The following is a 12,603-nucleotide window of genomic DNA, read 5'->3' on the forward strand; positions in this document are numbered from 1 at the left end:
GAAAGTGCCGTATGACTTAAATTTTAACACATTCTGCTTCTTTTTAGTGTTGCAGTGTTCATGGAAAATGTGCTGTAAGACTCAAAACTTGATTCTGTTGTATGGTTAATTAAAAAAAAGGCAGATTTTTAATGCGAGCTCAGTCAGTGCAATACATCAACAAAGACTTTTTTTGTTGGCTGTCAAGTGAGAAAAACAGAAAAGACTTAAATGCTTTCTCTAATATTTCCTTCCAGGCTGACTCATCAGTAGAAATTGTGAAAAGCTGTAGAAAAGAAGCCAAACCGACAAGCTGATAACTCAAAGAAATACTCTTTTGAGTTGGGGGTTCAGAGTGGAGTCATCATGAGCGATGTTACCATTGTGAAGGAAGGCTGGGTACAGAAGAGGGGTAAGTTCTACCTTTTAATGGAAGGTTCTTCTGATGTATCGTACACTGTGAGCAATGGTATTACATGGTTACACATATGAACACTCTTGATTTTTCTTCAGGTCTACAGCAAGTTAATCTGACCATATGGAATTAGCGGCCATTAAGGCCTTGGTGTTGTTAATACTTAACCCTCAGCACTGCCTCTGTTTATTGGGGTAACTCACAGTGAAGAGGAAGTTGGGCTCAGTAATTCCCACTTAACCTTGTTGTTACAGCTGCTGTTACCTGTGTATCAAACTAAATAGGCTGTTGTGGCAGCTGAAAGAGGTAGTAATACAGGTGTGCAGTAGGCGCTTGCCTGGAAGCTGCTGCAGATGTGCTACTTTGTGTGAAATTTCCTACATGCCAAAATCATTCAGTGTGTTTCAGCTTGTATTACAAATGCAAGTAGTCCCAATAAAATCCACATAGTACTTACATAAAGCTTAGCATGCACCTAATTACTTCACAGACCTGGAAGTCATATGATTAAAGAATAATTATAAACTAGTCTAAACTATGGTTTTCTCTTATTTTTGAATTCCTGTGAATTCTTGAGATGTCACTTTATAATGTGTCCGCATGTGATTTACACATTTGGGAAGGTTGCTGTATGTTAAGCTTTGAATGGGAAACTTCTAGAAATACCTGGCATTTGTACATGTAATGAACTTTGAATGAAATCTTCCATGCTTCATGCTACTCTGCTTTAGGTTGTGGTTGCACATATAATTATTTCCAAAAGAACCACAATCTCTCTCGCAGAGAGAAGGTGATCTGGATTTTAGGGTGACTTATGCCATGAGTTTCTGTGATTCTAGCCCAGAAAGATTTAGATTGAAGTAGTGGATACAAAATTACCCTTTAATTTACAAAGAAATGCTTTGTTTCAATAGCAATGTGTGAAGACAAAAATCATTATTAGCTTTGTTATTGCAGATTGACATTAAATGTCAAGAAGCCAAGAGAATAAGAGAATAAGTTTATTATTCTTTTATTGCTCCTACATAAATTGTATTTCAGGCTGCATTGTGGGTATTGTAGATGAAAATGAGCTAAACTGTGAAGCTTAAGGCCTACTTCCTATTTTGGAGTATATGCTTATATTTATAACACATAAAATTTTACGTGGCAGGAACTATATAAAATTTTCAATTATTTTTCCTTTCTATCTTGTTGTTGTTTACTCAGTTTGGGGATCTGATTTCCTTTTTCAATTGTTTCATATAAGTTTCTTTCAAATAACTAGAATGCTTCAACTAATTTCCTTTTACGTGACATCCATTCCTTCAAGTCTTATCGCTTATTCTTATTACACCCTGGTATCAACTCTGTGAGCACTGGATATGCATATATTAATCACCAGGGGCCAGAAAAGGACAATGTACAATGAAACTCAATGTCTTAATATTTGAAATTCTGAAATGTAAAATAAACTTTTTCTCCTTATGCTGTTTTATTGTCTATTAATTGAAGAAAAGCCCACTGAGTTCCCATTTTCATGTTAGTTTTGTTGGTAATTGTTTTCTTTTCTAATAAAAGACATTTCTTGAAATGTATTTTTCTTTATCTTAAATAACTTTGAGTGAATTTATGGTTGTGGGCTTGTTTTTTTTTTTTAATTTCTTGCAATAGATAACTGTAGGGTTTTAGTGGTTTAATTATTTTTTTTATTTAGATCTAATATTGTCCTTAATTTTCTGTGTCTGACTTATTCTGGTTGTTGATGGGTCAAAGTGTTTGTTTTGATTGTTTCTGAAAACAAAAAGAAAAGTGCAGTGTGTTTTACAATGTAAAGAATTTGTAAGCATTTAATTCAATGGTTATACATTTCATGTAATTACAACTTTGACCTTGCTCTGGAGCAAGAGAATCGAAGTTGTTAAGTGCATTTTTTTAAATGTTACCAAGACAAAGTATCTAACTTTAATCTTAATTCTTAAAATTGGAATATGCTCAGTAGACACTTCTTATTTTGGTAGCTACATATTCTCTCTGTACTAAGAAGCATCATGGAATTGGGTAAAGCTGCCTTGCTTCCATAAGCTAACATGCTATTACAGTTTTAAAGTGAATTCTCTGATCATCAGCACTTGATACTCATTGGCTCAGTTCCCAGAGTTGTTTTGGTAGGTACAAACTTGGTTCCACCTGAAGGAAGGGGAGCATGGGATCTCTTCTCCAGGCGGACACCAAGTGAACTCCAGCCCCAGTGACCAGTCCTTTGGACTGCCCTGAACCACATATGGTGCACCATTCAATCTGAGACTCCAGACTGAATTTACCTTGAAATAAATCTTGTAAACCCTACCTGCTGGGAACATAGGGATCTGAGCATCAGCTGCTTCAGTTGACTGATCTGTTTCTATTTTGCCAAATTACTTGGTTGTGTGGATGTAGCCTTGGACTTTTTAAAATTGTCCCTTTCAGCAGTCAGAATGGTTTGTGATACAAGAAAAAAACTCAATCCCTCTTTGTGATTCACAGCCCAGTCAAAGAGTATTAGGATGACTTGCAAGTATGGGGATGAAGAATGGTTCTGAGGAGCTGTCTAATGAGATAGGTCATTACAAAGGCAAGTTAAGCGAACTGAATGTAGGAATGAGAGGGGAGGACTAAAAGTTGAGCTGGGGATCTCTCTCTGAATTGAGATTCTGCTAGAGAGAGGCTAGAGAAGATAGGGTATGTTTAGGGCACTGCAATACAATTCTTAATGTCTGCGAAATGCAGTAAGAAAATGTTTGCATTATTATCCTTAGTGCTGTATCCATGCCAGTAATAGAGGGCCGAGGGCTATATGCTTGTAGGCTTTTAACCCTGCTGTTGAGCACTGAAGAATCCTATGTGATGCTACATAGTTGGCTTCAGAACCCTGTTTTTCTATGTGTGCTTAAATGAGGAACCCATTGAGGTATTACTGTTTTACTCAATGTTAAGAAAATGCCAGAGTTAAATTTATTTATGATCATAGTTGGGCTTTGAGTAGTCTTTAGGGAAAGATGTTTCAGTGTGGTGAGACAAGATGATACTGAGGAAGAGTATACTGTTATGTGTGAAAGGTCAAATGGGCAGAGATGACAGGCTGGAGGTGAGAACTTTGGACAACAGAGGACAGAAAACCCAAAAGGAAGCAATGCCTGAGAAGCTTGGTGAACCTCAGGTGCAGTCAGGTCCCATCTCACAGATAAAAGGAGACCCTGAAGCACAGTGGCTGGACTTCCCTGAGCAAGTAATGCAGCCCAATGAGAGCAGATTCAGAGAATGAAATAATTGGTAATAAGGATTTGATACCTATCAACAGTGAATGCATTTGCAAAGTGAAGTGGGTGTTACTTTGGACCATCTCCTGTTTGCTCCTGTGCCCCTTTGGCACTGGTAGTGCTCCTGGAGTGCATCGTGTGACTTTTAATTTCATCTCGAAGGAACCAGGTTTGTGCACTCTGGGACTGCTTCATGCAGCAACTGGAAGTGCATAACTATGGTGATGGGAAGATTTGTTGCACAAGTGCTCTCCTTATCTGAACTAAAGTGTTAATTCAGATGTACCCTGTGAGATGTCAGAACTTGTACAAGCGGAGAGCCAGTGGAGCAGTATCTTAGAGCCGAGTCTCTGCTCAGGCAAGAGAGGGGTAGGAATGTGTTTTGTATGGATGGTTTTATGGTTGTAACTTACAATCTTAGATCTAGAGATAAGAACCAGGTATCTCATGGCCTGCGTGCATGTGCGCTGCTGCAAAGATATTCTTGCAATTCACCATCTCAGTGAGGTTAATAATTTTTCTTTTTTTTCTGTTCTCCCCTTATTCTTGTAGCCAGATTAGGAGAGAGATGGGTTGTCTTCCCTTATGAATTTACTTTTTAGATGACACTAACGTTTTTTGTTGTAAGGCATACAGATGAAAGGGAAGTGATTTTGACTAAAAATCCTAAATACAGTGACCTGAACGTTGCTGCTGAGATGCAGAAATTAAACATTTGGCATTTATGCAGTTAGTGTAAGCACTGTGCAGTAATTGCTGAAATGACTTTTACATTTTGGATTTGCTTATAAGTGCAGTGTTTTGCAGTGGTTTTTTTTTTTTATATTATTGTAAGAGCTAGTATTTTTAATTTTACTTAACATGCTTTCACTGTATTTACTAATTAAAATTTAGTGTTTTATTAGGGGGATATGTTTTTAATTTATCAATTTGGAAACAGCTGGTTTTTTACATGGATGAACATGCTTAGTATAATTAAGCTATGTTATTACAAAAGTGAATTTTATGCATATAATTCAGCTGATATTTTTTTCTTTAAAACCAAAGTTTCCCAAGTTGTAGAGTTGACCTTGTCTGTGGTCTATAATAGTCACAACGATTAGATTTAAGAATCATTAACAACTATGGTTAATTGCAACCTAATTTCTTTATATATAAACTGTGCACAAGACTTCAATTAATTTAAACATATGAAAAGGTTTAAGAGTCTTCGTTATTATGTTATTGAAAGATCATTTGGGACAAAGGAAAAATTGACAAAGATGCCAACTTTTTAAAGAACCCAGTTTTAAATTTAATGTGTCAACTAACTTTTTCTTTAATTGAATGAGTAAGGGTTTTTGGGAGGACGTACCTAGTGTGTGTTGCATAACAAGATGGCTAAATCATTATTTAAAGATGAAGCAAAATGGTATCTGTTTAAGTTAGTGCTTGTGTTGTCATACTTCAATTACCATACCTCTGTTTGGGTTTCTCTGTTCCAGTGTGTTACACTAGATAATGCTGTTTGTTGTGGCAATCTTTGCATCATATATTTTTACCCAAATTTTATTGAATAGATAATGTATCTGACTTGGGTTTGGGGGTAAATTTAATATAATCCTGCAGTTTTTAATGTCCTTGTTTTATCTTTCAACACTCACCTGAAGTACAGAAGTACTAGTGTTCAGAGGGAACTGAAGTACAAAATTGCTGTGGCTTAACCATAATAACTTAAGAAGTTTGATGTAATAAGATGGTGGTAAAAAAACAGATGTCATGAAGCTTTCCTGTAATGAGATTGTTCTGTAAATAATGGATCACTGAAATACTGTAATATAATTTTCACTCAATTTTTTTTGTTTTTCTTTTTTTTAATAATACAGCCATTTGTAACTTCTTAGTATCTAAACTTGAAGTAGTGTTAATATTTCTAAACCTATACAGTTTGTAGGATAAGATGTGTTTGATTTACTGTGATGAGATTCACTCAACTGCTGGTCTGTTTTCATTTTTGCAATTCAGGACATGATGCAGGTATCATGGGATTTTAAGAAATAACCATGTGGAAAATATTTTCTGTTGTTATATCTACTATCAAGAAGAATACATAGTGTAGTGGAATAAATCTGTTGTTCCAAATAGGAATACAATTGTTCTTTAAAGTACTGATTTTTAATAGTCTTAGGGTAACATGCCTTTTCCCCTCCTCCCCCTGGCTCAAAACCAGAAAAAGAACTGTATTATTTCATTTAATGAACATTGAGTTTTACAGTTGAACCAAGACCAAACAGATGTTAATTTTGGAAATACACAGTGGAGACTGAGTTCATGTGATACGATGTTGGGTGTGGTGTGTTTTGGTTTTTTTTTCGTGTGTGTGTGTGTGTGTGTGTGTGTGTGTGTGTGTGTGTGTGTGTGTGTGTGTGGTGTGTGGTTTGGTTTTTTTTTTTGTTTCATTTTGTTTTGGGTTTTTTGGTTTTTTTTTTTTTTTGGAGGGGCATAAATGCCTTGATTGAAAAATTAATCTCAGAAGTTATGTTATTAATTGAGTGTTATTCACAACCTGTCAGAAATCTTGTTTGCAGATTGTCTAAGTTATTTGAGCAGTTTAACACACCTCTAAGAAAGACAAGTCTAAATAGACTATGTTGAACATCTGGTACACAAAGTAGAAGAAATTTAAACAGTTTTTTTTCTAATTATCTTAGCAAATAGTAGTTTAAGGTGAAGTCTTGATTGATGAACCACTTGAAACTAAATAAGCCTTTCATATTGTAATTGTTTTACTCTAATTCTGTGTAATTAATAGAAAATGTGAGTTACTGTATAGTTCCAATAAAATATATGAATGTAGAACAGACGGTTCCACGTGGACCAAAGAGAGAAAAATTGACAGTGCAAGCTTTCTAATATCCATATATGTAAGCTAGATTTTTTTTTTTTAATTCCAAATAATTAAGAGATTGCTGTATCATGCACTCAGTGTAGAAATGGATTTAGGTAAAACTGTAAAGTTGCTTGCAGTCAGGGGAACCTCATACACAGTTTTTTTTTTTCTTTGCTTCCACATACACTTTGAGCAGAGATCTCTGTATTTAGAGACTGTTTTCCTGCAGCTACCCCACTGGGAGAGAAGGGCCTTGGGCGCTTCCTCTGTCCCACTCACTCTGTAGTTGGCTACCAAGTTCTTTTTGAAATAATTACAACCTTTTTAACCATACTTGTCCTTGAAAGAGGATCAGAACTGTATAAAAATCCTAAACTTGATGTAAGTAACCTGAGTGTGGGGTGTTCTCTTTGCTAAAGAGAACTTTATTACAGGTACTTTTTAGGTAATAAATGAGTGTAGTTTTTGCAGCTCTCCACATTGTATTATTATCAGTTTCTGTGGTTAAAGGTGGTTTGCTATAGTAATTGAAATGCAGAGTATTTTAAACAGTCTCAAAATTTTCTCTGCAATATCCTTGCTGAATGCCAGTTTAGATAATAGTATGTGGTTGATCGATTTTTAAATTTCTAAAATTGTTTTTATTTCATTTTACCTATAATACAGACTGTTTTCAGTTTCTAAATGGTTGTACAGTTGTGATTCTCATTGGTAAATATGGTGCTCTTCTAGATGCAGCTGTATTGTAGATGACAGTGGGTAAAATTCTGTGCCTGTTCTTTGATTGCTTGTATTAGTTCCTGCCACTAATACATCAGATAGAAGATACAATAATATATTCAAAAGGAGGAAGGTGTTCTCCTATGTCTTGCACAACAGGGTATTATTAATGTGGAACATACTTATGACTTTGAGCTTTCTCAAACCCTGAGTTTTATGGTAGAAAAGTGCTATTCCTGACAAGAACAGGTTGCTTGTTACATAGGGAAAATACCTAGGCAATGGGTGTTTTTGAGTATCCTGGACACACTGGCCTTACATGTTCTTGTATGTCTGTTCCATTTCCTGTATAATGAATGCTGCCTGGTTGCTCATGTTCTGAAGGTTTTTTCCATTCGTACAGGTTTCTCTTATTCATACCAGTTTGTTACCCATGAGGGCAATACTTCTAAAGAAGCAAGGTTAAAATATTCTCTGTTGCAGGGATGAGGGAAGCAAGATGTTAACAATTCATTGCCCTTATCCTGCTCACAACCCTTTTGGCTTGGCGGTACCGCATGCCCAGCAAATGTCCAATGTTGGGGAAGAATTTGAGGAACCGTTTTGCAAATACATGTTCCTTTTTTCTAGGTAGATGTAGAAGTTCGTTTTCAAATTGATGACTGTCTTGACTTTGAGGGTAGTCTTCCCAAAAATATTTAATTACAATATAGTAGCATCCAGTTTCATTAGTTGTTACCATTTTTACATTGAAATTCGAAACTCTATAATCCCAAGTTATTCATATTTGAACAGTTGAAGTGTAAAATATTTTAGTGAGCATAGCTTCCTAATGGGCTTTAATCAACATTGTCATGCTAAGAAAGTTACTGAAACAGAATAGTCTTCATAAATGGCTGCTAACTGGGCCTAGATACTGAGAACCACACCATCAGCAAGAGATTTGAGTGCTACTGGATACAAGTGCTCTATGCTTTTCGTTGAGATAAACTTGGGGACAACTGTGTCTGTAATGAAGAAAGACATGTAAGATGGTAAATTATGTAAAAAATTGGGCCAACAGTGTCTTAAATTTGGCACTCAGTGTTGTGGGAACCTAAATTTGTCCAAGTCACAGTTTCCCTCAGATAAAATGGAAATAGTATTGTTATTCACCTCAGAGACTTCCTGAATGTGAGTTTGTTTATCCTTGAGAAACTTTTGAGTGCCTTACATTATGGTATTCAGGCTTTTTAAAATATGATTTTATGTAATTAAAATATAATTTTTATATAGGAAGTAAAATGAATCTAATAGTTGAAGTTCAGCCTGAAGGAGAAGCAGTAGATTTTTTGGGTTTCGTTTATCCTCCTGATATGTTGCAGAGGAAGAGGTTAAATCACTTAGGTCATACGAAGGGAGGAGTTGTTAAGAAGATGGAAAAATCTTAAGGTTAGTTCTTTTGTGGCGTGTCTTCCAGAGAGACTGAAGGAAACTACTGAACAATGATCACTGGGAAAGAGTAATCCATAGGAACATGACAACATCTCTACCTATGCTTGCACACTTTTGACCTGATGAAACTGTGTAGATGGATTAGTGATATAATTTCTATGCACATGAAAATACTTACAAAATATTGTGCTTTCATGTAGCATCTTTTGCTTTACTTTAAATCTAGTATTCACTCACTTTGTTTTGAACTGTGCTGGCTTTTATAATACCATGCCAGTCATGTATGCTGACTAACACACTGGATACTTTTCTGAACAAGTTTATTCTTGAGAAACAGCAGCAACTACTGTATTTTAATTAGAAGCTTGTGGACTTGCCCCTGATAGATGCTGTTCCATGTTTGCTTGAAATTTATGTTAAGTGGAATCTGTTGCTGAAATGGGGAAAGTGTCATGTTCTCTTCTTGCTCTGTTGTGTTGTCACTTGTGCTCATAATGGTGACATGGTGAATCATGCCAGGAAATTTATCTGGATGAAAAGGAATCTATTTTTATTTTCCCAGCTAACTTTCAGATGGATCGTTTCCCTGACCTGACTCACTGTGTAGCTGCATGAACAGTAGTGCTGGCACACATGGGAATGGGCGAGCGGCCACGTGGAGGGGCAGGGCATCTCCCTCCTAGTGGCAGTTCCTTCTTTGCAAGGGTAAACTGGCTACAGAACTGCACCTAGAATTTAGATTATCACTACCACCAGACTCTGGCACAACTAGTTTGTATTTCAAGATGTTTTTCTTTGAAGTTCTTGTTTAGAAAAGGACCACTGATTTACTCTCTGGGCTAGTCCTAAATGTGATGGAATTAAAAAATGCCACCAGGAGGTTAGCTAGTTCCTATTCCTGTGTGTTTTTGGTTTTTAAACAAACAGAGTTTTTTCGCAGAATAGTGACTTGGCTAATGTCTGAAGCGGTTCCTTAATCCAAGTGATACAGTAGCTATGTAATCCTTTTCTGTTTAGAGTTTGAATTCCTGTGAAGTAGATTTTGTCTGAAATTCATTCTTTGCAAACCTACTGCTGAGTTTGCTTGTTTATATACAAAAATTTGGAGAATAATCAAGCTCTTTAAGATTTCAGCTTGCAAAGTGGATATTTTAAATAAATTTTTTGTTGTAAACATTTGTATTTGGGATCCCTTTGGGCAATTTTCAGTCACAGTGAGGATCTTACAAGTTTAATTTACGCCATGTGCATAGGATTTTGTGTGGAACTACGATTGGCACAAAGTGGTTTATGTAGAGATGATGAACTTTTCCCTCACCTGATCCAATCATCCTTTCTCCAAAGGAGACAAGAAATTGCTGTTATATGCAGCTCTGTGGACTACCATGCTGGTAATAGATGATATTAGATGAAATGGATAAATTTCATGGCAAATGAAACAAACAAAAAAGAGCCAAAAGCCCCAAACCAACCCAACCCAGCCCTGCTGTTTTTAAGGATCCTTTCGAACATTTTGTGTTCCCCTGCACCCTCTCCAGGGTAGAGAAGAAGATAGCTGCAGGTAGTATTCAGTCTACAAATGAAGACTTAGAGAAACAGTTATGGTGATAGTGCATTTTTTGTGGTATATAATAGCTGTGTAATACACATGTATGTATTAGTCTCAGTGAGATATATATTTTGTACCAGCCTCCCAAGTATCAGTGTAGTCATTAACAGATAGGACACAAATGTTGAATGTATTGGTAATAAGGTTTTAAATAATCTACCATAAATAGGTAATATTTATTATTGTTATTTGCCTTTGATAATAAAAACTTGACCCACTCAAACAAGGTCACATTCTAGAAAATTCTAACATTAATAGGTATTTTGTGTGCTTTTGAAGAACATACTTCAATAATTTAACTTATTCTTATATAAGCAGTGAATTTGTGTTTGTTTCTTTTAATGAGTTTTGCTGTAAAGAAGGTAACAAGTTGGTGCGCTAGAGCTGGGTAAAATAAATGAGGGGAAAAAAGTTTTTTATTGAGAGGCAACATGAGTACCAAAGCATCACTGTCTAGTCACCCATAGTGTGTCTGACTTTTCCTTACAGAAGAAAAGTATCTCTATAATAAAGTGAGTTTTGCTGGATAGAAGATCACAGGTCATCATATTCAGTGAAATAATTGTCACTGGTAAATTACCTCACAATAGGCATTTGTATTTTGGTAGTAAATAGAGTCCTGCATTATAGCTCTAGCATATTAATAGCCTTTCCTTTCTTGCAATGTGCTATATTCCCTAAAAGCCATCTGTGGCTGGTAGACTGTTCCTGTCAATGTATTTGAAGCTTTAGCATAGAGGAAAACTTTATACTGATTAGATACATGGTTTATAAAAAGGGTGGCTTACCATGATCTCTCTTTTGCCAATTGACATATTTAAAAATGCTCCAAATAACTTCTCATCTTTGGAGTTCCTTGAAAATCTGTTTGTATTTCTTCACTTAGGGTGTGTATTTTTTAATACACAAACCAAGAAATTAATCCATTTATTAACATTTTAATCTTTCCTTAGAATAGATAAATATTAGTAATTACTCTCTACTGAGAAATTTGAGACATCGTGATTTAACCAGTGTTACACAGTATTGAATGCTGTTTAGAGCACACCATATAGGAAGAGAATGGTGTTTAAAAGTGCACCATCTGAAATACAAAAGGTTTTAGTGCACATAAAGCCTTACAGTGGCTTAAAATCAGAAAGATAGAACTCAACAAAGCATGTGAAGTTGGCAGTTTCCTTAAGTCCTCATTATGAGAAGAGATATCTTTTTTGTCAGTTTTAACTGTGTTGCTGTTTCTTTTTGACTGTGGAACGGTGTGAGCTGCTGTGGAGCCTGGGATATGGAGCGGGTACCAAGAGCAGTAAAGATCAGGAGGGCTTTCTCAGAGCCTGTTGTAAGGACAGTCCTCAAGGAAATAGCCTTTCATGCTCATGCCATGGAGAAGAGCACTTTTCTTTCTGAAAGAAAAATATGCATTGATGGTTTCAGCTTCTACCATAGTGAGAGATTCTGTTCCTAGTTTGAAATGATAAAAATGGAAGAATTGAAATGCTTTACAGATATTTTCCTTTTGGTTCATACTTTAACTCTTACTGGATATTCCTAGTGTAAAAGTCTGTCATTAGTTTTGCTACATCTGCCTCGGATACAGTTGTACCCTGGTCTTGTTTGAAAGAGTCCCTGGTAAAAGCTACTATTTTTTCATGGTTCTAAGCAGCTGATGAACCTGTCAAGAGTAGAGCACTTGATAAAATAGGAAGTATACAGAGGATGGAGATGTTTAAAAGATGGCTTAGATAGGCTGGGAAAGTGAGCAACTTTGGTGTGGAAATGAAGTAACTGTGTCACTAGGTGCAGCATCAAAAAATAAAAAAATAGAGAAAGTTTAATGTAAAGATAGGGTTTTGGAAAAAAAATACTGAAAGTTCACATTGGAGAGACTGGTAATTTTTAATTACTTTAAAACACATGAAAAGTCTCGATAACAAAGAAGAATTCCGTGGTAATTTCAGTAGCTTCTCTAATGCTGCAACACATCCTTGTCTTACACTGATTAGAAAATGAAATTAAATGAAAACTATTATTTTTTTGTTTGGGCTTTTTATTTGCTTTGTTTACAATCCTATTATGTAATTATAAGAGGAAAAAAAAGAAAAATAAAATTAATCCCTGGAAACTCTAAGCTCGAATTCTACACTGGAAAGTAAGGAAGTACAAGAAAAAAATAAATTTATGTGTTTCGGTAGTAAAGTGCCTGTCATCTGGGGATTTCAGTAAGGAACTAGTATTACAAATTGGCAAGGCAACAGTTTCATTTATGAACTAAATAAGATATGGTCATAAAAATCCATGTTTT

General features: G+C 35.6%; 1 protein-coding gene across 1 annotated transcript in view; it reads left to right on the plus strand.

Moving 5' to 3' along the window:
* The first annotated feature begins 239 nt into the window (after positions 1–239).
* The window catches only part of AKT3 (AKT serine/threonine kinase 3), a 141,393-nt gene continuing 129,029 nt past the window's right edge, over positions 240–12,603 (plus strand). Inside the window, exon 1 of the mRNA XM_018085110.2 lies at positions 240–391. Coding sequence (XP_017940599.1) covers positions 346–391 — 46 coding nt within the window. The 5' untranslated portion in view covers positions 240–345. The remainder of the gene's footprint in view (positions 392–12,603) is intronic.

This window comes from Manacus vitellinus, unplaced genomic scaffold (genome assembly GCF_001715985.3).
Source record: "Manacus vitellinus isolate BGI_N305 unplaced genomic scaffold, ASM171598v3 scaffold_8_pilon, whole genome shotgun sequence".
Taxonomy (NCBI): domain Eukaryota; kingdom Metazoa; phylum Chordata; class Aves; order Passeriformes; family Pipridae; genus Manacus; species Manacus vitellinus.